The sequence below is a fragment of the Clupea harengus genome, unplaced genomic scaffold (assembly GCF_900700415.2).
Source record: "Clupea harengus unplaced genomic scaffold, Ch_v2.0.2, whole genome shotgun sequence".
NCBI lineage: Eukaryota > Metazoa > Chordata > Actinopteri > Clupeiformes > Clupeidae > Clupea > Clupea harengus.
In genome coordinates, this window is record NW_024879936.1 from 10,556 (window position 1) to 38,127 (window position 27,572).

The 27,572-nt window shown below is 44.9% G+C and overlaps 2 protein-coding genes across 6 annotated transcripts; one reads left to right on the forward strand and one right to left on the reverse strand.

Annotated features, from left to right (window-relative positions):
- Window positions 1-3,174: 3,174 nt before the first annotated feature.
- mntb (MAX network transcriptional repressor b) lies at window positions 3,175-19,682 on the forward strand. Its single transcript, XM_042705586.1, has 6 exons — window positions 3,175-3,618; window positions 7,769-8,558; window positions 9,327-9,368; window positions 9,926-10,037; window positions 15,732-15,924; window positions 16,292-19,682. Exons 1-6 carry the CDS (start codon window positions 3,546-3,548, stop codon window positions 17,110-17,112), a joined length of 2,031 nt encoding a protein of 676 aa, XP_042561520.1. The 5' UTR covers window positions 3,175-3,545; the 3' UTR covers window positions 17,113-19,682.
- On the reverse strand, window positions 19,674-27,522 carry sept4a (septin 4a). Of its 5 annotated transcripts, none has more exons than XM_042705589.1 (13): window positions 27,205-27,522; window positions 27,023-27,030; window positions 25,824-26,126; window positions 25,413-25,509; window positions 24,984-25,070; window positions 24,774-24,897; window positions 24,222-24,356; window positions 23,849-23,966; window positions 23,540-23,641; window positions 23,248-23,344; window positions 22,809-22,971; window positions 22,140-22,239; window positions 19,674-20,776 (listed from the first exon to the last, which is right to left on the reverse strand). In XM_042705589.1, the coding sequence occupies exons 1-13, from the start codon at window positions 27,254-27,256 to the stop codon at window positions 20,705-20,707; spliced, it is 1,458 nt and encodes a 485-aa protein (XP_042561523.1). In that variant the 5' UTR covers window positions 27,257-27,522; the 3' UTR covers window positions 19,674-20,704. The 5 variants fall into 5 exon arrangements, with proteins under 5 accessions (XP_042561523.1, XP_042561524.1, XP_042561521.1 ...); XM_042705590.1 differs by having other exon boundaries at window positions 27,023-27,027; window positions 27,205-27,521; XM_042705587.1 differs by having other exon boundaries at window positions 25,824-27,027.
- Between the last annotated feature and the right edge of the window lie 50 nt (window positions 27,523-27,572).

Genomic DNA, 27,572 nt, shown 5'->3' on the forward strand with positions numbered 1-27,572 from the left:
GGTTACACAACTGCGCCAGCTGCCCCCCCCCCATGTGGTTTGAGGCTGTTATTTAAGCGAGAGTCAGAATTGTAGGAGTATGTGTGTGTGTGTGTGTGTGTGTGTCACATATTTCATGGAAATCTAATCCCTCCACGTAAAATAATCGTATTGTGCTAGTTTGGGGAGAGAGAGAGGGAGAGGGAGAGAGAGAAAGAGAGAGAGAGAAAGAAAGAGAAATAGAAAGAGAGAGAAATAGAAAAGAAAGAGAAAGAGAAAGAGAAAGAGAGAGAGAGCATCTGTCGTGCTGCCCCTGTGAAGACCAGGGCATATGCGATGGCAGGGTAACGCTTCCCCCAACACACGCTACACTTGGCTGCATGACATCTGATTTAGTTGGACTTCTTTGAAACCTTTCCTGTAGTCCACATGACAGACACCATAGTTAAAAAATCAGTTTCTACAGGGCAATCAAGGACGTATAATAGTAGCCAAATAGAATATAGCGATTCAATACCAGGTCAGTGTTTGCTATGAAAGAGCTGTAGGTTATAGTTTGACAAAAAAATATATTTAACAACAGCTACTGACTGACTAACAAGAGTCTTGGGTTTTTCAGTCGAAGCAATACATCGATAGGCTACCATACATTTCGCGAGTCAAACGTAGTCTAGCCAACACGGAAGTAGACCTGGAGGGCAGGCTCTGAACAAGGAACTTACTACAGTTACGACTCCAACCTCCTCTTATAGCGCACCGCGCCCTAAGTTGCGCAACAGTACAATTGCTTGGAAATGTGGATTGGAAAACACGACGACACGTACACTGGTTAATATATAGGTTACTATAACATCATGCAGAACCCAGAGCCCTGCGGTCTGCAGCAGCGATCTGAAATAGGTTTACGCAGTCTTTCCAAAACCGGCGAGCAATAAGCTTCATATCATACGTGTATTATGATGTCTTACGGCAGTGATAGACAATTCCCTTTGTGCATAAATTAAGTGCATGGCCTCGATTAGTCTACTTTGTTTTCTGTTCAATACGTCGTTTAGGCGTGGCCAAGAGGACGCCTGTTCATTGTGATTGACACGTCCTAAGGCAGCGGGCTGTGCCCACGCTCTACACATGCAAATAAGCAGGACTCAGAGTTAGCGGGTGCCCATGTGGACAGGCACCATGCCTTGTTGTTCTCCACGCCCATTGGTTCCCTCGCATCGACATATTTTAATCAGATGCAAATACACTGCGGGAAAAGCTGCTGCTAAAACCCGGAGTATGGATCCCGAGGCCCTGTTCTTTCCAGTCAGTTTGGTCACCATAGCCCAACAAACCTATGTATTTACCACTGTAGACCCAACATGTGCTCAACAGTAATGTATTACAGGCAAATATTAAATTACAATGTTACTTGATACCTCAGAATGATCAGTTTATACTCTATTACAACAGTTAGGTCTGGTCGAATAATTTATTCATTTCTGAATGGACAAAAGGTATTCCATGAGTGGGTATATCCTGTCACAAACCTACTCAGACTCTTCACCGCTAGTAATGAGTATATGAGACAAATGGCAGGCAGTGATTTTATAGCATTAAACTTGACAGTTTTCGCGTGAGGAAAAAAAGCATATGGAGTGGGGGAAATTTACAATTGAACATCCCAGATAGCAAGCATGCACAGGTACACAGGTAGATTTTGGTTGGCGCCACACTGGTGGTGTGCTCTCTGGTCTGCTCTCTGACCACCATCATCTTTAGTTTAACTGGGCGTGGATATTGAGAAAATAATATAAAATGTTAGCAATTCTTGGAATTTCTAAATCAAATCCTTGGCATAGTCAGTTTAAAATGTCAGGTACAGGGCATTCTGCTTCAAGGCAAACAGCTCTGTGACCGGATGTCCAAACCGAGCCCACACCTGCTTCCCTGTTTCCCTGTCAAGGTGCCCCATCGTGATATCAGGTCCACTCCCTAGTTCAACATGCCCGGAACATATTGAACCACCAGAGACCTGAAGACTCCCTTGTACATCGCTTTGGACAAAAGCGTCTGCTAAATGACTAAATGTAAATGTAATGTAAAGGACTCCACCTCAGCACCCTTGCTGCTAGAGCGACCTTGAGCGTACTGCTAGACCACCATCATCTCCAAGACCTTCATTTGCTGGGACTCCTGGGGCCCCCACCGGTCCCTTATTGGCCTTTCCTGACAAACTCCTCCCCAACCCTTGAGCAAGGCATCTGTGAGAACCAGTGGTGACAGTAGCGTGACTGAGTGTATAAGTCTGATATCTCTCAGTGTAGGGGTGGAGATGTGCATTGGAATTAGCGCCATCTGTCTGAGCTGCGTCTGATGCAGTGACACAACAGCGAGGGACGTGACAAGCCGGAGCCACCGCAGATGGTGTTGGGGGGTCATCTTTGGTGTAGATGCAGAATTCCAGTGGCTTGTCTGGGTCTCTCATTGGCAGTGGGGTAGACTCAGACAGCTTCACCTCGGAGAGTATTGTAGCCAGCTCCAGGAAAGCTGGATAGATCCGCCGGGACATGTGTCACATCTTCTCGCCAGGACCGCTGAGATGGGCAGCATGGAACCACCCACTTCATCATTGTTCTCCATCTCCTTAATGCAGTCTTTACAAAGATGACGTTTTTAAGGGAGCTGATTGTGGGGAGAGTGGCCCTTCTGTAGGGTGGCCCTGCTTTGGAGGAGGCAAGCTCATTCTTTACTGGGCCACAGTGCAACAAGTGGATTGCCAGAAATTGAGTTATTAGGGGGCAGAGCTAATAAACTGATTTAATTAGATAAACTGAAAGCTTCAATCAGTCTTTAACAGTAGCAAAATTGCTACCTAATGAACATCACTAATAGTTTTGGCAACTGTTACAAAATTATAAGCTGGTAGGGATCTTCTACACAGACATGACACGCAGGGCAATGATGGACAAGACACTAATACACAAAGCAAACTAAACCTGGGCATTCCTAATAACACACTGACTTTAACAGAAAAGGGGAGCATGAATACATTCTAAATTCAAACATTTATAACACAACTACGCATAGAAAACAGAAATCTGGGAACTACATAAAACCAAGAAGTGCACAAGATACCACGTACTAAGTATCAGTCTATCTAATAAGGAGGCAGTGTTCTGTGGTAGTCTGGAGAAAATTATCTTCTGATAGCGAGGTTAAAGATCAGATTAGCTAAAGATAAGGAGTCATGCTACTTCCACTCCTAATCCTTGTAGAGCGCCGTGCCGTATTTTGAATGGTTGTAGTAGGTTAGGCTAATCCAAAAAGGGTGGGTTAGAAGCGTAGAGGGCGGCTCTTCAGTGGTATGCTTTTCGTCGTGTTGTGTTTGCTGTTACTCACATCGCCATCTTGTTGCATGACTATCAATGTGTGTCTAAGGATTTACGAAAGTAATCCGGATACTGCATTTTGGAATTTTCTTCAGATCAATTGCGACGTCGGCGGCGAACAAACAATTGAGCGATCCTGTACCTACTTACTCGCTCGCATTTTGTAAAAGCGACCGTGAGGTATCAGGGCGCGAGATGAGCATCGATACACTGTTGGAAGCCGCCAGGTATTTGGAATGGCAAGCCCAGCAACAACAGATTACACGTGGTAAGGCGGGGGTACTTGGCAGCCGGGCTGGTGGGGTAATCTGGTAGAGTAACAGTAACTACATAGCATTCACTTATTTGGCCATTGCTTGTCTTTGAATGTTTCTGCAACTATTCAGTTCAGAGCATGGCTGGGAACAGTTTAAAAACTTGTGTTGTTGGCTACATTAGAATGAATATCGCCGTATTTGAAATCTAGACCTGATTAATAAGCCTGTGTGAATCAGTCTCTGAGTCTATTTAATATCCATTATTTGCATTGTTTAATTATTGCAGTGTACGAGTAGAACATTCCGTTAACTCGGTTTCCGGGTTAAATCCATTCTATATTTAGTCTGCTACTATGTGCGCTTCGCTGTGGGTGGTACAGTCGTTCTGTGACAGATAGTGGTGTATGGCGCCAGTAGTGCCTATTAAACTTGTAGAACAAATCTGACTGGTCATTGTTGTGTTTCCCCAACTACCCTGTAACATGCACGATTTTTAACGACATCAAGATTACGCAGTATTTAGATATTTGAATGGAAATAAATTAAGCCGGCGAATGCATACTAAGGCAATGCACTTTAGGGTCAAGGCTTATTGTTTCTCGCGAGCAGAACGAAGTAGCCTAAGACCTTAGGGCGGTGGCAGAGCACGACAGTCTTTTTTACATAATGACCTGATATTGGCGAGCAGCTATCTCATGACACTCGAGGCCAGGCTACTTCCCGCTTCTACTTGGCAAGAGAAGTCGTATTTGAAGCGAATTTGTATTTCGGTTGGTGATTAAAAGTACGCTTTAACCACAAGGACGCGTCTCCTTTGGCTTTTTGTAGCCTATCGACAAGACGTGATAATCGCTACATTTTGGCAATGGTTTTTTGTTTCAATGTTCTGGTGACGTGTCACTTAATCCACACCCCCACCAAATACCGCGTGTATAAAGACCGCCCTTATCGACCACGTGCGCGCCAGACTCCCTCCTCCCCTTCAGAGACGGCCCACCGACTGGCGCAGGTCACACTGAGGGAAAAAGTAGGGCAGTGCCCCCCCCCCCCCTTCTCCTCCTTCAATGCAGAAGTTATATAATGTACATTTTTGTGCATATTCAGACTAGAGCCTGGAAGAACGGAGCCAAAGCCCCACTTCCCTTTTCCCTACAACTAAACCCACCCTTAGATCAATGTGGGGATCTCTCTCTGAATATTTCCCCTGTTATTAGAGGAAACTTTTATGGGGCGTTGAAGAATTGTGTTAAAGAATGTCCTATTAACTAACTCAATACCTTGTGGTATCTACGAAGTAACAACTCTGTAATATCGAGGGTGTTTTAATGTATCAACTTTTAGTTTTTCTATAGTGTAATTTGTGGACTACAATTAACTACAAGGAATATTAATTTGTCTATCAAATGCCTTCACTTGTCTAGTCCACAACCACAGTGCTTACCTCACCAATATAAGTCTGTGTGGATACTGGGTGGATACTTGTGGCAAGTCGTATAGGAGTGGTCAAAGTTCTGAAATAATTGAGCCTCAGCCCTAAACTACTTGATCAACTTGTCAAAGAGGGCTTATCAAGTGACTCTCCCACTCTAGTGTGAGACTTTCCAGTGACCTGATTACAAATACGACCTGCATCATGATTGGTTTTATCTGTAAGTAAGCTAACTATTATTCCCCACCTCTCCTCCATATAGTCAGCACTGCTGGTTAAGTTTTTACTAGGCCTCCCAACAGTATGGACTTTGCCTCTTCTTCCGTCTGAAGTTGTGTTTTCTGCTATGGTGCCAGATGCCACGGCAGGCCAGATGTCCATTTCCTGTTATTTTTTCCTTTTAATGGATTACACACATTGCATATCAGCACATATTCTCAGTTGGTTGTGATGTGTACAAAGTTTCTTAATTCACTGGCGGTGTCCTCAGAGGAACTTCAAGTCTCACATGTGGTGGTGGTCATCACAGTGTTCAGAGCCATACGTATTGCGTGTGTGTGTGTGTGTGTGTGTGTGTGTGTGTCTGTCTGTCTGTCTGTCTGTCTGTCTGTCTGTCTGGGAAGGGGGTTGTCCTCTGGCCTATTGGCATATTTTCTCCCTGCTACCGTAACTGACTTTGAAATCACGATCAAGATAAAACTCTCTTCTTCGGAAGCTCAATGCAATGCAGAACTCTTAATGATTGTCAGAACATGTTTCTTTTTGGTCATATGACAGGAACATAAGGGCATGTGTAGAGGCTCAGTTTGTGGAGTGCATGACATTTCTTGCAATCTTTATGGTCTGACTCAAACTCAGCAGTTACGGTTGCATTTACTGACTAGTTTCTGTGTTGAGTGTGTCATGCTGGGTAAAGGCACAATTGGCAGTCCTATTTCTGTGTGTGATCCAGGACTGTCTGTATATCTATGGTTGCAATTCAAGGTTAAGACTGTAACCAATTCAGGTTAACCTACAGACATTTGTGCTGTGTCATTAGGATAAAAACTATTATAACAATTTTTGTTACACTGTGGTGGTTATTACATAGGAGTACAATTCTGGCTTTGTCTCTTTGTATCTGAAACTGTTAAATTGCTCACACAAGGTGTCTCAGTGCATGTATATTGTGTTGTTTTTGTGTGCTGCAAGATGGTTAGGTGTGTCATTATTCTTTTGCCCCATTTTATCTGGTAGCTGAGGTTTGTCAGGGTTTCTATGGGTTTTGTCTGTGTGTTTTTGAAGGATTAACTGAAGACCTTTTGTTATTCTTTGAGAGCTCTTTAGGCAGCCACTGTACTGTGTGCATGGGATTGCAGATGAGGGATCCAATGTGTTCCTTAAATCTCATGCCATCAAGTCCAAAGTAACAGCTGTTGTAGGACAAGTGCTTGGTGCACCCCCTTCCTTTTAAAAAATGCTATTGTGTGTCTGTGTGTGTGAGGGGCTGTTACGTAGAAACACAGATGGGAGTCTCCAGCAACATTACTTGTCACCGTACTCGCCTTACTGTGGCGTCACGCAGGTGACGTCACTTGAGATTCGTCGAGTTTCTCCACAATAATTGTTGCAAAAGAGACACATTTCTGCAGGCCTCACTTCTGCATAGTGAACTCCCACGACAAGCAATCCCCTCCACCTTTCTCCAGACTCTGGCGGACGTTGCTTCTGTCAGTCTGTTGGCCTTAGATCCCCCCCTCCTCCCTCCCCCCACCCTGACCGTCTCGCAGTGTCAGTGGCAGGCTGGCTCCTGGGTGACGTCATCCCTAAAGCGTCTGGGTCTGTGCCAGCTGCCTTCCCTGGGTTTCTCTCTTAAAGAGACAGAAAGTGCAGAGATGCAGACATGGGGGGAAAAATATTCACCACGAGAGAAGAAGCCAACCCCCCCCCCCAAGGTGACTCAGATACACCCTGCTGCAGCCCTGGCCTCAGTCTGAGTCTCCCCCTGACTAGACCGGTTCGGCCTGTTTGCTTAAAGCCAGAAGCACTCTTGTGACATGTGACGGTGGCAGTGTTTGCTTTTTGTTTCGCCAGAAGAGCTCGTAGCCCTTGCCCCTGCATTGTCGTTCCTTCGGCACCCTGTTGAAGCTACCTTAACAGAGCTTAGAGCAGTGTCCTGATTTACGAGGCAAGCGTGATTATTTTTGACAAACAGTTAAAGGGAGCAGTTAAGTGTGTCGTTATGGCATGGTGAACGTGTTCTCCGTGACTGCGCCGCAGAGAGAGAGAGTGGGCAAGCCCTGATCCAGTCTCCCAGAGCTGTGATGAGAAAGCTCCGTCTGCATTGCAGTTTTTTTGCATTTTCTCCCCTTAAGCAGATATGACTTTGGAAGGGAGGGGATGAGCAAAGTGGTTCTCCTCTATCCTTGATGCCTTTTAAAGTGCCATCTGGTTTGGTCAGGCCTGGCAGTGAACCTAGTACTGTCATTTGTAGAAAAGTGTTCTTGTGGAAAGGTATACTTTGAGGCTAGTTTGCCCAAATCTGTTTACAGTTAAAACATATATATATACATTTTCCTGCCATTTTCAGTATGCAAAAGAATATTTTAAGTGATTCAAAATGATTCATAATGAATAGTTCAATATTGAAGAGATTGATTTGCGTAGGGCGGTGTTCCTTTACCTTGTTGTTTTTTCCCACTGTTGTGTGGAGTCATTACCTTTAAGCTCCTCTTGTCTTCCTCATCCCACAGAGGAGGAGGAGAAACGGGAGAATGCCATCGCCGCCCGGGAGGCCGAACAGAAGCAGCGCTGCACTGCCGAGATGGGCCCGTCGTTGATGCCCGCGTCCGTGCAGGTGAACCATGTGAGCTGGGCCGTGGAACCGCAGCGACTCCATCAGCACCAGCACCAGCACCAGCAGCACCAGCACCAGCACCAGCACCTCTCGCCCGTGCTGGGCCCTCCTCTCACCGCCCCCATGCCTATCACAGTCATCCCCATCCCCATGGTGCCAGCCAACTCCATGCCCCAGACTCTACCCACTGCCACGGCGACTGCTGCACCCCCACACCTTCACACGGTGGGCACCATGCCGGTGGTGGCGGCACCTCTGGCTACGGCTCTGTCCCCGCAGCAGCCCGCCCCACTCCTCAGCAGCCCCTCGTTGTTGTCGCCGGCCACGCCAGGAGGGAAGGACAGACGGTCGCCCCCTCGCCAGCGGCACCTGGTCGCTGCCGTGAAGGTAGAGACCAGCATCTTGCCCCAGTCAGGAAACAGTCCTAAGCAGCAGCAGCAGCAACAGCAGCCACAGCCACCACACCCTCAGCCTGCCCTCACACAGCCTCCTCCCCCACACACTCAGCCTGCTCAGCTGCTGCAGCAGTACACAGGCCCCATCCTCACAGCCCCCCAGCACACTCTGATCCCACAGCCTACCCTCACACAGCCCCACACCCAGCCGGGGCAGGTGACGGCGCCACGGCCCAACGGCGCCACCCTGGATGACATGAGGGGCCTGGACGGGAAGAGGAGACCTGGCGGGTGAGGGTTGTTATTGTCTTAAGTGATTATAGGTAAAGTGCGGGAGGGCCGTATGTATCCATGTATCTGTTGTTGTGAAGTTTCTTGAACAAAACATATTTTGTACCAAAATCAAATTTAATTTACCATTTAATTATTTAAAAGCAGTAACTGTAGGAGTCTTCTAGTCAAGCCTTATTGTGTTGTGATCATGATTGTGGAAGAACTAAAACAGAAACCAGTGTCAATAGTCACACATTTTGCTTTGTGTACAACCAATATTTTGAAGAAAAATAAAAACATACTATTCAAATATAAGTATATAAGAACACAAAATATTGTGCCTGACATGTGACTAATAATATAACATACTATATAAAAACATACCATTCAAAGTAATCCGTATAGGCAATGTTATATGATGTGTGTCATTGTGTATCATCATATACTCTATATATGATATTTGCTACTGAGAAAGTAGTATTGCTGATATGATGGTATGTATTCAGAGACTCACAGATATGAAATGACAACTGTCTGTCTGGTCTGTGAGGAATGTGGCCTATGGTTTGCTAATCAGGGGAAGTGCAACCCATGCTGGGGAAAAAAGGCACTTGATGGTATCTGTGAGGCAATCACAGATTTCACAAGTCCATGATACCTGTGAAATGATCTACATGATTTTTTATTAAACTTAAATCTTAATTATGTCTTAATTGTCACATGAGCCACTGCATGCAAATTACATGTTTAAATATTAATCTTATCATTTCTTTCTTTTGTTTACAGAGCTGGGACCAGGGAGGTACATAATAAATTGGAAAAAAACAGGTAGGTACAAATGTACCCCATAGGAATCTACTTTCCATCTACATATGCGGAAATGGTGTTTTTGAGTGGGTTACACTCGATGAAGATGTATAAGCAGCAGTAAGGAGTTTTGGTCGAAAGCTAGCAATCTTAACTACTGAAAAGGCATGCAAAAACCTTACAAACACCAGCAACAGTACAGTTGGCACTGAAAAGGCTTGCTAGCATGCTAACTCAGGTCTTTTGGTGATATTGTTTGGCGATGTTGGTGCTGTGGAAGCTTTTCTTTACATTTTTGCGGGCTGGTCTGAACCGGACCACAGAACTGCATAGTGCATAGCCTAGGTGGCTAGTTGGAACGACAGGTGTGCTTATCTGTCCTTCACATGACCATACACCATGAAAATTAATTTGAAGATGATGCCAGCAGTAGTTGCTTATAAAATATATAAAAAACATGCTTCAGAAAGTGGCAAATTGTGGCATACTGTCTCATTAAATCAAGTATACTAGATAGTTTCGAGAATTTGGAGGCGTCCAGTTACTCATCCTTGTCTGTCACACTGTCTTTGCACTAGACGAGCACATCTCAAAGAGTGCTTTGAGACCTTGAAAAGGAACGTTCCAAACGTGGACGAAAAAAAGACATCCAACCTCAGTGTCCTGCGGAGCGCCTTGCGTTACATTCAGGTAAGCGAGTGCAGTGCAGCCTTGGCTCAGTCCAGCTCGTCCGGTAGAAAATGAAACAGAGGCCTTTGTGTGAGCGCAGCATTGACTTTTATTAAGGCAACTGCAAAGGGAACAAAAGAGCAAGCAGGGTGAAAGTACTGAAAGTTGATCTTTTGAAAACGTTTCTCTGTGGGTGTCCTGACAGTCCTTTTGTGTCTGGCCATGTAGAATTATTTTGTCTACTCCTCTGAGTGTTTGTGGTCATTGTGTGGAGTAAGTAGCACTGTGGCTTTCTTGAAGGCCAGCTGCTCGGAGAATTTGATCAGACTCATCTATTCGGTAAGCCATGGGGCTGAACTTGAGCTTGATGTAGGGAAGTGTTTTTATTCAGGTGCGTTTCAGACCAAATTGTCTATATAATATTTAAATTAATTTGCGTTAAGAATGACAAACAGGGGCCTGTCATTGGCCAAGGCAGCATGATCAAGCCGGTCAGGGTAGTCAGGTGACAGTGAGTCACGTTCACTGGCAAACAGAGTTGACTTTTGTCAGAAGTTATCCATAAAGAGGTGTGACTCTCATTCTTGTCTTGGTTCTCTTTCTTTTCCTTCTTCCTTCCTCTCTTTTATTTTGTTCTCACACACCCCGTACATGCAGAACTAGCAGGCTGGTGTGTTTTTCTGTGGCCTGGACGGCCTGGTCCAACCTTCTCAGAAGAGGTGATCTAGGTATTTGTATTTTAAGTGTGTATTTGTCATCACTTGTTCTGCAGTGAGAGTACAATCTGATGTCCTATCATTTTGTCTCATATTTGTAGACTTAGCTAACAGCACAACATAACCATAATTATACAGATCGGGAAAAAGTGTGTTTTTAATACAGCAAGTTTTCATAAAACAGCTGATTCATGTGATCATTTTGAACAGGAATACATGTTTATATTAGTCAGGTCAGATCAAAAGCAGCACTGGTCAGAAATCATTAATAACTGCCCCTCATTTGAAGCACTCAGGGAGTGTGGTGTGGCATCTGTGTTTGAGAACAATTACAACCCTGTGGAATTTGTTTTACACTGCTCTGCTAACTGCAGGCAGGCTTCTCGTTTTGCCGCTCCTCTCTGCTGCCCGAGATTTCTCGCCCCTCCCTCTACTCCCGCCTGCCTTCTTTCACTCTTTGCTCTCTCTGTCTCCCTCTTGCTCTTCTTTATTTCTCCCGCTCCCCCTCCCTCCCTCTGTCTGTCTCTGTGCGGCCCTCAGTCCACGTGAGCTGGGAGCACATGGCGAGCGCGAGCATAGTGACGTCACCCCCCCCCCCCCCCTTTCACGATGTAGGCCACGCCCCAACCCCGGGCCTGCTTTCCTCCTCTCCCCCCTCCCCCTCTCTCACTGCGTGCATACCAGACAGAGCACACCCCTACACAGAGCATGCCCAGTGACGCGTCCGCTGGAAAACTAGGGAAGGGAGGGAGAGCGGGAGGTGGAGACAGGCCAGGGAATGAGGGAAGGGAAGATATGCGGTGGGAGAGAGATATATACACGTATATAGAGAGAGAGAGTGGTAGGGAGTACAAATGGAAGTCTGAAGAAGAAATCAGGTTTATTGGGTTGAAAATAACCACTTTTATTGTTGCTCCAGTTTGAGATTGGAGATGGTGTATGAAGAAAATAAGAGTTGGGATAGAAAGCCTTCCTGAGTTTGTTTGCATCCTGTACCCCCTCCCCCTTTTTCACATTAACCTGTCCTTTCAATTTTCTGTAACCATGGAGACTGTTGGGGGATGCTGGTGGATGGCGTGCCTACAGGAAGTCCATCGCCCCCTTCCCCCCTCCTTTGAATGTATGAACCCACTGACCGAGAGGTTCAGAAGAAGGAGGAGCCAGTGGTTGACTTGTTGGTCTTAACCCCCTTACATAGTTTCGTTGTTAAATGACTTACCTTTGCCAGAACCTTTGACAAGGAGAAATGAAATGATGTTTCATGGTAGAATCATGAGGCATGAAGGGTATCTGCACGCACAGGGTGATTTCCAGGTGATTAGTCCAAGTGTAGTCCAAGCAGACTTGGCCAGCACACTTGCCATTTACTTGCATTCACTTCCCACAACCTAGAAACATAATTTGTAAATGAGAGTGTGTGCTAAACAGCTTAGGGTAAGGCGAGACTTTAGCCATGTTCAGATTGAACCCATTGTTATTGGCTGTTGTTAGCCATTAATGCAACTGCATTACAGTCAAATTAGGGCACACAGTGATAGTTTGGGACATCATGGGACACATTTCTTCGATTGATGGAATAGCCTGACATCATCATAATTGCCTGGCATCATAAGAGACGATCCCGTGCATAGAGAGCAATGTAGCAGCATTGAGAAAACATCAGGGAAATCTAAAGTAGCGTTTGACTGCTAAGAAGTGCAAGAGTCGGGTTTCAGTAGAGGTGGGTTGGAAAGGTGAGAGAGAGAGAGAGAGAGAGAGAGAGGAGAGAGAGAGAGAGAGAGAGAGAGAGGAGAGAGAGAGAGAGAGAGAGAGAGAGAGAGAGAGAGAGAGAGGAGAGGAGAGAGAGAGGGAGAGAGGAGAGAGAGAGAGATGAGAGAGAGATAGGAGGAGAGAGAGAGAGAGGAGGAGAGAGAGAGCGAGAGAGAGAAGAGGAGGGAGAGGAGAGAGAGAGAGAGAGAGAGAGAGAGAGAGAGAGAGAGAGAGAGAGAGAGAGAGAGAGAGAGAGAGAGAGAGAGAGAGAGAGAAGAGAGAGAGAGAGAGAGAGAGAGAGAGAGAGAGAGAGAGAGAGAGAGAGAGAGAGAGAGAGAGACCAAGGGGGAGGGGTGGAGAAAGCAGTGAGCACTAGACTGGAAAACACTGGAGGTCTGTGTGTAATCCAATCAGACCACCCTTTTAGATTCTATTACACCTTCTCACACCGGCGCATGCTTCCTTCCTTGTGCAGTTGCTACGGTAACTGTGGTGGGTTCCAGCTGTTGCCGTGGTGACACCCTGAGGGATTCTGCAGTGTAGTTTCATGTTTCTCAAATAAAAGGCAGAACGGTCCAGGATTGTCCCCTTCACTTGTCATGCTATTATTTTTATGTCATGAATTGGACAAAAAGGAAGTTGCCTACTTATAGCAGTTCAAGCGAGGCCTTGTGGGTAGTTTGTTCATAGTGTTGTCATGTCTTGTCACAGAAGCATCTCTCTTGTCTTCCTCACTGCATGTTTGGCTTTACTTAGTTTTGCTTTGCATGGAGGAACAAAGTCTTTTGCTACAGTCTGACATGTACAAGACTTAAACATCAGATTAGCATAGATATGTAGTCTACGGTTGAGTTTGCAAGGAAATCTATGATGTGCTTTTTAGAAAACAGTTCAGGTGAATGATGATTTCCTATCTGAGCACCTCAGTTCACTCCCCGTTCGCAACCACAGGTTTACCAGTCACTACATTTTTACAACAGATGCCTCTGAATAAATGACACCGATACATGGACATAAGAACAGAATAAATGTAACATTCCATTGCTGTTGAGTTGCATGTTTTTTTTCATGCTGGATTTGTAGAACAGAAAGCTTCCCAGACCTTCAGTGCTTATGTCAGCTGGTCAATGGTGTGCGTGCAGCTGCTTGTGGAGCGATCTCTAGAAAGGGCCGGGGAGATGGCTAGAGAGGGCCAGGGAGGGTGAGGAATGACATGGCACTGCCCATGCATAGCTGCCATGCTGTCTGAGGGGCTTTGGGGTGGATCCTCTGGCCAGACAGAAGCAGCAGCGGCCTCTGTCTCATTCTCTAATCCTGGATCAAGACTCAGTGGGCCAGATGCCAGAGCTGCCCTCTACCCACGCTGCTATTGAGCTATATTTATATTCTCATATATGTGTTATATAATCACACACTTACACACATACTATAACACACACACACACTCACACTCAGGCAAATGTTACACATCCAGGCTCTAATACATGCAGTGGCAGGCCCCTTCGTCTCTCACCCTGTCTTAACTTTCCTCCCTCCTCTCTTTTGTAGACACTGCAGCACACTCTCAGAGTGGGGTGGGAGCTCCTCGGCTGCCCACGTTGAGCCAGAATGGCTGCAAGTCTCTCAGTCGCTGAGGCAGAGTTGTGCGGGGAGGGAGGGAGGAAGGAAGGGGGAGGAAACTGGGAACTGCCGTGGCAGCGTGTAGGGACACCATCACATGCTCTGTGCTCTGACAGATGGGGTGTAAACAGCTTTGCTCTCTGGACGTGTCTTTTCCCTAAACCACGTGACCCCAAGGGCTTTACTGCTCCTCCCTGCCTCCCTGCCTCTCTCTCTTACTCACTCACTCTATCTCTTTTTGGCTCTCTGATCAGCTTTATGTTGTACTAGTTGGGATTTCCTTCTCCTTCCGGGTGATGTGTCCTTTACATTCCTTTCCTTCCTGTCTGTCCACACTCATTTCATCGTTAAAACACATACACAAGAACACACACAACCACACACGCACGCACACACACTTTCCAAAAGCTGTGTAATCCCTTCCTTCCCAAGCCACTAAAAGTCTTAGCCTGGTTGCCTGTTTTGGTGATCCAGAGTCAGCTGACCGAGACAAAAAAGTGGGTCAGCAAACCATTTGCCTGCACAACTACGCAGGCCCTTGTTCCCTCTCTCGCTCTCTCACACCCCCCCTCTCTCTCTCTCTCTCTCTCTCTCTCTCTCTCTGTTCCCACTGACTTCTCACTGTTGCTCACCATTCCTTCCCGTTTACCTATTTGTTTTTTTCCCCTCACTCATGTGAAACTTTTTTAATGCTTATCTTTGGAAAAGGGGGATTAAAAAAAAGTGTTTGCTTTTCTTATCGCATGTTCTTCTTTTTCTTGTTTCTCTGTCTCTATCTGTCTCTTTCTTTTTCTTTCTCTTTCTCTCTCTTGGTCCCTACAAACCATGCTGTGACAGGAATGTGGAAGCCACACTGGTGTTCTTGTTTTCACTGTTATGTGTATGTGTGTGCTTAAACACACGCAAACACACATATCACACGCACATGGTGATTTCCTATTTACACACCCACATAAACCGGTTACGGGAATGTCGTCCATGTCAGCTGATAATGGCAGTCCAGCAGGGCTTTCACAGGCTGTGATTGGCTCATAGCGGGAGGCTGCTGCATGTTTAGCCCTTGCTAGGACCCGCCCACCTCTGTTGTAAAAGCACAGAGTTCCAAGTAACCAGAAGGGCCACAACTGGAGTCAATGATGAACGAGGGGCTGGGAAATGAAAAGAAAGAAAGAACAAGCAGGGAGTTTTAGGGGAGGGGAAAGAGCATGAGCAAGAAAAAAAAGAGTAGTAATCACATGACCAAGGAGAGGTTTCTATAGTGTGTCTACCCTGATCAGGAATACACCTGTTTCTAAGTATGTATGTGTATATGCACTTAAATGCGATTGTCTTGTGATAATATATAGTACGTATGAATGTAATCTTTGTCACATATTGATTCGTAACTTGACTCAGACATATTGCACGTGTGCATACGATAGAGCCAATACTGTGAGTGGAAAGCTGATGTATACAATGGTTACATTTGTATAGAACATTAACATTTATAGATGCTCAAAGGTTGTTGATTACACTCCAACGGCGCCTCGTCACCATGTAGTTGAGGTTTTCTGACTGAGCGTTTTGATGTGAAGCAGATGATGAGTGACGCCTCTGCCTCTCTGTCTCCGTCCATGTCTGTCCTCCCCAGACGCTGAAGCGCAAGGAGAAGGAGTACGAGCACGAGATGGAGCGCCTGGCGCGGGAGAAGATCGCCATGCAGCAGCGGCTGGCTGAGCTGAAGAACGAGCTGAGCCAGAGCATGGACGTGCTGGAGATCGACCGCCTGCTCCGCCAGACCGTGCAGCCCGAGGACGACCAGGCCTCTACCTCCACCGCCTCAGGTTGGGGACAGGCTGAGCGCACAGACATGGACACAAGCACACACACACACACACACACACACACACACACACACACATATATATATAACCAACAGACATGGGCACACATTACATTTGCAGAAGCCCAATTTTTGCTGAGCTCTCTAAAGGCATTGTCAGCAATTCCAGCAAAAGGTTGTTGATATTTGAGCTCAGCAGCCAATGAAATTACAGCCTCCCTTCCGTGCGCCTGAAGCAAGGTGTTGATTGGCTGGAATGGTTTATGGCTCAGTCCGAGCCACTATGTTTGTTTACAGAGCCAGGACCGTGTATGAATTATTGTTTTTGTCTGCCCCTCCCAAACCTCATTCTCTGTCTCATTTTGCAGAAGGAGAGGACAACTTTGACCAGGACGTCGACAGCGATATGTCATCGGCACCCCCCAGTTCCGTCTCCAAACCCCCCCACGTGCCCATCTCCGCTGATCCCTGGCCGGCCATGCCCACACTCTCCCTCCTCCCTGCACAGCTGCAGTCGCAGCCGCAGCCACCTCTTCCGCCGCCGCAGCACATCGCCATCCAGCCCCACAAGCTTGCGGCTGCCGCCGTGACGGTCTCACCCTTCACCACTGCCGTCTCCCAGCCCCAGGCCATGGTGTCCCCCCAGGCCATCGCCCCGGCGCCCCCTCCCTCCTTACCCGTCTCCACCCACGTGGTGGTGTCCCAGGCCCCGCAACAGACCACCGTCATCGCCCACGCCTCTATGTCCCACGCGTCGGTCATCCAGGCCGTCAACCACGTCCTCCCGCCGGGCTCCAAGCACCTGGCCCACATCGCCCCGTCCGGAGGAGCCCACTGCCAGGCCACCACTGTGGGCCAGCCCATCGGACACATCACCGTGCACCCCGTGGCGCATCTCAGCCAGCATCTGCCCGCACTCTACCCGCAGTCGGTGGCGGTGTCGCAGCCGGCCGTGGTGGGCCACATCGCCCACGCACTCACCGCCCACCATCCGAGCCACGCACAGGTGAACGGGGCGGTGCCGGTGACGGTGACGGGTCCCATGCCACAGGTGGCCACGGCGGTGGTGGGGAAGCCGACGGCCGTGGTGGCCCACCACCACCCGCAGCTCATGGGACAGACCGTCCTCAACCCAGTGACTATGGTTACAGTGCCTCAGTTTCCCGTCAGTACGCTGAAGCTGGCCTGAAAACGAACTAACAAAACAAACAAACAAACTAACTAACAAACAAACAAAAAAAAAGAGTGAGTGTTGTTTGAATGAGAGAATGAGTGGGTGATGAATGTGTATGGTGTGCAGTGGTGGCTGTGGTGGCGCTGGAACACCCCCATTTGTGAAAACTTTCTGATGGCTACATGAACCCCAGATAGAGTCTGACCCGCAAACGGAGCTTACCCTGATGTGGGCCGGGCCCAGTCCGCTCTTTAGGATACCCCTTCACAGCTCATGTCCTCCAGTTCTGTTCCTCGAAGATGATTTGAGATAAACAACGTGTCTCCAGACTTCAGTGTTCTCCTAGTTACTTACCGAGGTAAACACTGTGAGTTCTGGCTCGTTTTAAATCCAGACCTCGAATGATCGCAGTCATAGTAAACACTTAGTCGTGGACTCGTAGAATGGAAAAATGTGTCCCTCTTTGGCTTTATGTTGTGTTTGTATTCTTTTACATGTTGATGCTTTTTTTTGTTGTTTTGTTTATTATGTCCTGTGTTTTTCTTTTTAAAATGTACCCACAAAGATGCCCACAAATGCGCCACCAAGGCAGCACCCCTTCCCCCAAACACAAACACACACACACACACACACTGAGAAACCCCTCCGCCATGAGTGCCCAGTGGTGACTCCTTGGCATTATTGGAATGCCAGGCTTGAATGTCAAGGCAGCATCACTGCCGTCGTGGCAGAGCTCGGGAGTTAAAAGTCTGTCTGAAGCTCAATAAACGCTGAACTGGTTTTACCTACAAGTGTCCTCAGCAATACATTGTTGCTGTATTCTGACCCTAGAGAGTAGTTTTTGTTTTGGCTCTCTGGAAATTGCCCGTTTGTAATTCCTAATTTTGCTCCAGTCAAAAAAGATGCTCACGGGGCATCTAAGGAACTCCTCAGTAATGCAGATGGGGGCTGAGTCCCCGGCGGACCGCCCCCTGGACCAGGGCAGAGCCAGACACTGTCCCGGGATGCTGATATCTAATATCATGTATCTAGTATCTGTGTATAATGAGACATATACACACACACACAAACATGCACATGAACAAAGATCCTTGAAGTGCCTCAGTTAGGGAAGAGTAAAGTCCGCCCCCTGCTGTCTGCAAATAGAAATTGAATGTGTGGCCAATACTAAAGATGTGCCACTTCAGTTTTATGGAAACGGTCACCAAGCAATCAGATTGGTCACTGTGCTGATTAACAATGTTGAATTACAATTCATTGGAGAGACCCACACGTCCACCACTGTTTCATAATAGAATCCAGAGTGTGTGAAAGAGTGCATCCAACTTTGTGCAGTTCAGCTCAGTCATGTCTAAGCAATCCATAATGGTCCTAAGCAGTTGACTTAGTGTTAGTCTCATATTTATATCAGTGACAGACTAGTCTGATCCTGGTGTAGTTTTCACTGTGCATATGTATGTGTGTTTTTGTTGATACCTGGTGTAGGTTGTGTGCTTTTGGATGATGAAATGAATTAGTATTGGATGGTAAAATTCAGTAGAATAGTGGACTGCGTAAATGGGCACACATGGTTGCTCATAACCTATTAATTCTGTCTGTGACGTTTGAGTTTACTTCCCTGTCCGTGCATCCTGGAGACTTAGAGCTTGTTATCATATAACACATTACTTCAGTAACACCAATCTCATCATAGGCCGCTAGCCCTGACTTCAGGTCAGTAGCTTGTGATAACGCATATAGACGCTGGTTTCTGTGTTCTTATTTTGCTCTTCTTATCCTTTGTTCCCTCGAGGGTGATTTCGGAGTGTTTATGCTGACAGAAGAGTGCACCGTCTCCCATCGCAACAGCGTAGTTATGCTGCCATAACACGCGCCGTCGGTGTGGTGGAGTATCAGACTCTTGGTTGAACCTTAACACTGTGACACCCCATCTAAGGCCACCCCCACCCAACCTCCATTACTGCAAGGGTGATCCATTTTTATAAGCAGCAGCCCTTTGACACATCTGTAAGAATGTGTGTGTGTGTGTGTGTGTGTGTGTGTGTGTGCGCGCGTGCGCGTGTGAGTGTATAGAAAGACCATGTTTTCCATACTTTGTAAAAGAAAAAAAAGGTATGTGTCTGTGAAATTTATTTGTGAAAGTTTTTTTTAATTTTTAAAAAAAATATATATGTGTGTGTATGTGTGTATACATGTGAGTATATGCACGCATTCACATATATGTGTATGTATAATTAAGATTATACTGTTGCCTGTTTTTTTGCATGTAGATTGCAATTCTTTCCATTCAAATATTGATTTGTGATTTGTTTTAATTTCCTTATTTTTTTCTGGGACCATGTACTATGGTATGATGTGTGGGGACCTCTAGACCTCATCCTACATTGATATTATATATAAAAACTGTGCGTTTTTCCCTATGGAGAAAGTTTAAGTTATATATTGCCTGTACATTTTGGGCTGCATTTAGATCTAATTGTCCACTATGTTTAAAAAGAATAACAATCATAAAAGTAATGACAAGGAAACATATGCTACAATTAATAAAAAGCAATGAAGATTCATAATAAATCTTATGACATTTACAACTCCGTTTAATCTGTGCTCTTATTGCTGTAGTTATTGCTGAGATCTGTAGAACTAGTACATACACCAGTAGGCTACAGTATTTCCACTGACTCATTAGTGCTTGTTTACCTAATCCTACCTGACTACATTTACTGGGGTTTATTTTCAGTGGACTTGTACTGGTCCATTTTGAAATATTTTTTAAATCAAAGTAAATGAAAGAAAATGTACAGGATAAACATGACTTGCATTATAATTGTCAAACCATAACAAATAGTACCTTTATTCGATAATGAAAATATTAATGTTGAATTGAACACTCCTCATACAAAATCTCCAACATTTGGTTACATCATTTTCTTGTAGGCTTACACTGTAAGGACACTGACCAATAATAATAAAAATACACTACCAATAACTTTTGATAAAAATATCTAAAGATCAAAAAAACACATAAACACAACCATTCTTACCTAATGTGGGTTCTGATAAAAAATGGAGATGGACAAAACTCTAGTACCATATAGTGAATGGCAAAACAATAACTGAAATATAAAATGTGTTTGAGTCACAGATGGGTGAAATATTTCAGGAAGCCAACTCAACAATTTCACAACCTGTAACAGGTTCATATGCTCATTCCTATTCCTCTTCGTCGACAGGTGCATGGGGACTGTGTTTTGGAGTATAACAATCACTAGGACTGGCCTTTTGAGAAGACTATCATTTATACATTCACCAAACCAAAAAAAAACCTCAGCACACACCCTGTGACTGGCTTTACGTGGTCTAGGACGTGGCATAATGTTTTGAATCTCTGCAGAGTTGGAAATGATTGCTACTTCTTAAAGTAAGGGAAATGGATTCTCACAACTCGTAGGTTTTTAAGTAGGTATGAGAGTCTGTGAGAAGTTTGGGTCAGTTTTTGAGTTTTTCCTTTAATGCCAAAACGGTTGCCTCTCTAAGCCTTACACCGTATGTCTGTATTAGTGAGCTGACACTTGGTGATTGGATACATGTAAGGGGGATAGTTTTAGATCTAGAACCCATCTTTGTGGGCGAGCTGCATCTGTTCCTGGATCCTCTGCATGACCTCCTGCATCCGCCGCAGCTGCAGAAAGGAGGAGAGGAAGCTGATCAGGAGAATGGATAACAAACACATACATATATGTGCGTGTACACATGCACACACACACATATATAAGTATGTATGCAAACGAAGCATGTTTATTCACACATACACAAGTGTGTGCAGGTGTGGACACGCACACAAACACAAATGACATACAAACATATACATACATGCAAACAGTGACATACATCCACCCTGTAGGATGCTCAAGGCAATTAAACCTCACAGTCACATTTTAATTCTGGAGCCCCCCCCCCCCCTCCATTGTGCCAGTACATTTTTGAGTGGAGCTAGGGATGGGGAGGTCCCTCGTAAAAAGTTCTTGCCAGAGGCTGTTGGCAGTAATGAAAACCATGGGCAATGCGGCACACACACTCACAAAGAAGATGTCTGAAACAGAGTTGTATTTATCAAATATTTTTCTTTCTTTTTTTTCCCACCAAGTTTTGGTCGGCAATATCATATACTTACACTTCTGATACGGAATGTAACGTTTGTGTCCCTAGGTGTGCGTTTCCCTTCGTGTTAACACCCCCTGAAGGGTCAAAGGGTAGGGTAGGGTCAAAGCACTTTTAGCTCAAAAACAGGGGCAATAGCTAAAAAACAGTTTAGCCACAAATTATAATTTTTTTATGCCAAACTGGCCTCTAGGAAGCGCATTACCACAGCTCATTACGATTAATTTGTGGAGTAGCGCCACCTAGTGAATAATGAGCAAAGTAACTAGCCAATATCTTGGGATGTAAAGGTTCGAACTTCACAAGATTTGACACCCTCATCACTACCACATTATTTGGAAGCATACAAATGTCACAAAAAGCAACACATTTTGTGACATTTGGTCCATAGTGGCCACTGCAACGGACACATTTTAATATCTCAAGAACCACTTAAGCTAAAATTTAGAAATGTTGTATGCTTATACTTGGCTACATTTGTTCACATTTGTATTCTATTCTGCTACATCTGACACATCCACAAACTATAGTTCCTTACATTTTCACTCAGAGAGATATACAACTTTTGAGTCTATTGTTGCCAGAAACATAATAATTCACTAATTTTTCTTGGACAGAACATATTTGTTATTTCACTTAATTCTTGCTCATTCTCTCACTTTCTGTGGCAGTCATAATACACACCACCGTGCGGTACGTCTAGTTTTCAACATTGTTCAAGCAGAGTTCAGTCTCCCTTGAGCTGTGCCGTCAGAGGCTCTTTACATTTTTTATTTAAAGGTGACTTTATATAAATTACTTTATCATTGGGTATGCATTTTGATTCTCCTACAGGATGAACCAACCCCATTCACAGAGAACATTGTAGTTATGGCAGGACATACCTCTTCGTCCTTTTCCCATATATGTCGCTCGGTCTCGCTGTCCACTGGGACCAGTGGGATCGGCAGGTCAGAGGCGCTCTCTCTCAGTCGGCTACACAGGCTACAGGACACACGCACAGGACAAAGATAAACATATGAGACCTGAATCTTATGCTTATTCATTTCAGCTCATTTATTTCTATTTACATCACACATATGCATTAAGTTCAACATGAGCTCCTCTCTTTGCATTTAAGTTTGTTCATTTGAGCCAATTGAATTGAACTATTTAAACAGAATGCCTATTAGCTGTCTCAGATCTTTATCTTCCTTTAGCTTTTGCAGTGGCAAATTTGTAATGGTACAATGGTATTTATAAGTAAATACCATTGTAAGACATTGATACACACACACCTCTAAATATACAAATAAATACAAACACAACTCCAGCTGGGTGGGTCAGTATGGTAATGTGTTTGTTTGTAGTGACTGCAGGTTTTTGGATATTCGTTTGTGATAATACCTGATTCACCTCTAGCCTCAGTTGGGAACCGCCCCATGTTCTGCCGGCTCACGTGCCGTATGTGATTGACAGCAGTGATCGAGACTGTTAGGACTCCATATCTGTGTGAACACCTGACGAGACCCAGTGTTGGATGAGTTTCCCACGGCCCTGTCCTGCCCTCTCACCTGCGCTTTCTCTCCGTGACCACCATGCGGGTCATGTTCTGGATGCACTGGGCCCGGTAGTTCTCGTAGTGCGTCTCCCGGGTCACCTCCTTCAGGTCTTGCATGTGAGTGCGCACCAGCATGTTCCTGAGCTTCAGGAAGTCCGAGTGAGCGGGATTCTCCACTGTGACACGAGACAAGAGTACTTAAAGCAGATGCCAGATACAACATGTAACAGCAAACATATTAGTTATATTATGTGTTAGTTATTAAAAGCCTTAGCAAAAGTACAATTATGTTTTATGAGATAGAGGGTAGGTTTTGTATGTGTAAGCATACATAGATGTGTCTATGTACGTATGTGTGTTTTGCACATTTTATTCTGCCTGTGTGTGCATGTGTAAGATTTTTCTTTGCATATGTATCTGTGTTTAATTGTACGCATGTCTGACTGAAATACCTTCCACGACACCCCATGGATACATGCGGCCCCTGAATCTCCGACCCTTGCTCTCAAAGAGCATGTTGCTGCCTATCACTGCAAATGGTATGCTCTCCTGCGGGTAAAAGGCACACTGAGAACACCACTAGATAAAAGGCAACTCTTACTAGTATAAGACCTTAAATATAATTAGTCAATATAATATTGAGAGCTAACCAGACTAGACTACTAGTCTACTAGTGTAAAGCCTTCTAGACTTTGCTTTATTTTAATATCCTAAAATGCTTCCTCCTCTGTAAGACATAAACACCTTCAGCTCCCGATCCTGGTGCTTGAAGTCCTCATCCTCGTCAGAGTCACAATCAGGGAATTGGTAGATGTGGATCCCAAACCTCTCTATCTCCTCTCGGATCTGCAGCAGCCAGAGTGACAGACCGATGACATACACAAGTACACATGCACATGCAAACACACAAAGATACATGCTTACCGACATACACACACACACACACACACACACACACACACACACACACACACACACACACACACACACACACACACACACACACACACACACACACACACACACACACACACACACACCTTAGAACACTACCTTAATCTTTTTCCTCCTGATTTCAGCTGGAGTAAGACTGTCTGCCTTTGCTAGGACAGGTACGATGTTAACTTTGCCATGGAGGGCCCTCATGAACTCAATGTCCAGTGGCCTCAAACTAAGACACAGGGAAAGGCAAATGTTAGGGATGCATATACTGATTTACACAAATCCTTTTGCCTTTTTACATAGTAGTCTATTCTCAGACCAAGAATATCAAATATGCTGCCAAATAGTAAAACACTAATATCTGACTCCAAAAAGCATGACACAAATGTCACTGTCAAAGTATCAAATATGACAGTTTTACAGACATCCACTTAATATATCATAGCAGCACAAAACATGAGTTAGTGCTGGATGGGGATTGTACCCATGACCGTAGGGCGAGATGAAGTAAAGGCAACAGTGCACACGATTGTCCTGAATGTTCTTCCGGTTCAGCCCACTCTCGTCCCTGAAGTACTGTTCAAACTGCTGGTCGATGTAGTCCTCCACTGCCTTCCAGCTGAGTATGAATGCACAGAAATAATGAACTACAAATATGGCTTGTGAACTGAATATGTATTTATTATATTAAAACATACTGTAAGCTCTATGTAAGTGAGTGATTATTCTCTCATCATAACAACATTTGATAAGTAGGTGATAAAAAGGCAGGACACTGATTAAGTGCCAGAGGGAGTTACGTAGAGGAGGAAGGGTTAAGCGATCTAATAAGGCATCGGGTGAGCAGGAAGTGTGAAGGCTTACTAAGAAAATACCTCTCTCTGACTTTCCTTGGAAATGTCATTTGCTGTTTCAACTCTATTTACGTAAACTCAGTTCAATCAATACTTTGATATATATACATAACAATTGTTAAGACAAATTTCACATTAAAATACATTCCACTTCTGAAATCTGAAAAAAAGAGAACACATACCTCTCTGTATTGTTGACAGCATCTCCAAAGCCAGGTGTGTCTACAATGGTTAGCCTCAGCCTGACCCCCTTCTCCTCAATGCTGACTGTGTGCTTTGTGATCTGCACTGTCTGGATGATCCTCTCTAAAGACATAGATAAGATGGCGTGTGATTGACACAAAATGGACCAGGGTCTTGTGCATGTTATAGATTGGTCATATCTGCCTTACCTTCAGCATTCAGCACTTTCCTGTCCTTGTAGAGGTCTGTGAGGAAGAGGCTGTTAACCAGGGTGGATTTCCCTAAGCCTGACTCTCCTAAAATAGACATACACACAGTTGATATAAATAGAGGCATAATGATTATATGCCTCTCAGATATTTCCAAAAACGCATATCAGTTTTATAGTTAAAATAGCATTATAAGTGTAAGGATTTGTTGCTTAACTCGCACTTACAGTAGTTACATTCCTACACATTTTTTATTTCTTATGTAAAAAAGTATTTATTGTTACACTAGGTCTCTATTGCGCGTAGCTTGATTGTTCTCTCCTTTGTACGTCGCTTTGGATAAAAGCGTCTGCTAAATAACTAAATGTAAATGTTTCATTTTTGTATATTTGTGAATGGCATCTATGTCCAGTAAAACATTCATATTACCTGCCACCATTAGCGTGAAAGCAAAGCCCTTTTTCACAGACTTTCTATGCACTTGGTTTGGCAGTGTAGCAAAACCTACATATTCCTTATCCTGGTCCTGAAACGACAGGCAGCGAGAACAACATTGTCAACTTTGAGCAGAGATATTTGGTATTGGATCACAGGCAATTCTAACTGTAGTGTAATAGAAGCATGATTACATTTATCTTACACTGAAATTATTTATTTATAACATAATATTGATAACATAAAGGCTATTTATGTCTTAATGATATTAAGCAGAATCGACATTTTTTGTCTCCTTTACATTTTACAATTGAATTGTAAACTCATTCAAAAGCATGGATATGGGGGCACAAAGGCAACACTCAATAACCAGCCGGCTATCTCCAGTTACTAATTACATCATACCTCAGCAGAGTCATAGGGGTCAAATCTCCCCCAGGGGCTTTTGGAGCGTGAGGGGCTCATGGAGGAGTCCAGGGAGCTCATGGAGCTCAGCTGGGACCTCCGCAGGCCCTCTGGGTCGGACTCAAGGTAGCTCCGGCCCATGGAGCTGCTGGCGTGAGTTGGGGTCCCGGGGGTGTGCGGGCGAGTGCTGCCCTCCTTGACAGGGATATCGCGAGGGAACGTGTGCACCACTCGCGGGGGCATGTCCCGCATGGTGTAGGCCAGCTCGGCGTCCTCTGGGTCGTCGATGGATAAGTTTGACAGCTGATGAGCAGAAGAGTCACTTTCTGGGTTTTTAGACACTATTTCATTAGTAATTTTAGACATCTGTGTTTACTATATGACTACATCTAACAGAGAACTGACTGGCAGTGAGGTTTTTCCTGATTCTGATCTATACAAGATGTAGGTTTTCAAAAAAACACACACTGTACATATACAGCAGACCAAATACACATGGGTGGAAAAGTAAACATTTTTAAGAGCTGTTGATTTGGCCTGGCCTTGTGGTCCTCAAAACTGTTATCCCATTAAGTAATTACATAGGAAATCATGGGTACTGCATCAATCTAAGCAACAGGAGCCAGACAGTCTCAGCACAGGGAGTGGGAGAGGAAGAGGAAGAGGAGAGTAGAAGAAAGGGCCAGACATGAAAAGAGTTTGTTCTTGAAATCTCAGTCTAAACGTGTCACCCCAGGAAAAGCCCATACAGTTTGCTTCGTTTACTGTGCTTGAGAGGATTAGTCTGTTGTTCAAAATGGTGATGTGTGCAGGACTGCTCGCTATGTTTTGCATATTTGGACTGTGTGCAATAAAGAAATCCAAGACTTCAGGGAAATGTGTATTCAAATCTGAATTTCATAGCCTTCACTGTGCATACTAGAGGGTGAAATTATACCTGGTGAGTAATGTTTCCTCTGTAAGCACTACGTGAGTCTGTGTCGTACCTGTCACTTCTAATTACCCACAACCCCATTCCAGCCTGGTTAATTCTCTAGCACTAATGCTCTGATCTCCTCATGCAGCATGGTGAAGGTGGTAGAGAGGGTGGGGGTGGAGGAATGACTTTTATGCATTTTATACTGTGTTCTAGCTGTCTATGGAGGAACACATTGGTGCAATACGCCTGAGAGTCTTCAATAAGTTTGCATGTGTCATACCTCAGCTTCTATCCCAAAAGAAGGCACAAAAGAAGGAGGAAAAACAAGTAACACGCAATTAGTAGTCTGATGGCAACGCCATCCATGTGTTCCGCAAAAAATGTAACCTGGTCCAATGTAGGCTACTTACTTCTGTGCATTTCGATATATCGATATTTATAGATCACACTTTCATCACTCACCTCGCCTGTACATGGAGTTCCTAAATCTATGGGCAGATGAAGAACGTTCCATTCTTTGGCCGCGCAGTTAAGTTTACATAGAATAATGCTGTCCACCTATTTCTTTGCACACAGGACCCTCCTCGCAAACTCTTGACGTTTAAGAATACTGTTACTCTCGGTAACCTAAAATAGAAACATACACTTCCATGTAAATACAACTCTATAATGAATCAGCGCAACTTAATTCCATACAGTTGCCCCACTGACCATGTCGGCAGCGCCTGGGGCAGGCGGACTGAAGTGGATTTACCTACCGTTCGGGACAAATGTCTGCGTGACGTATATGCCTGCCTATTGAAAATAACAGTACTTGAGATCTTTTGGTG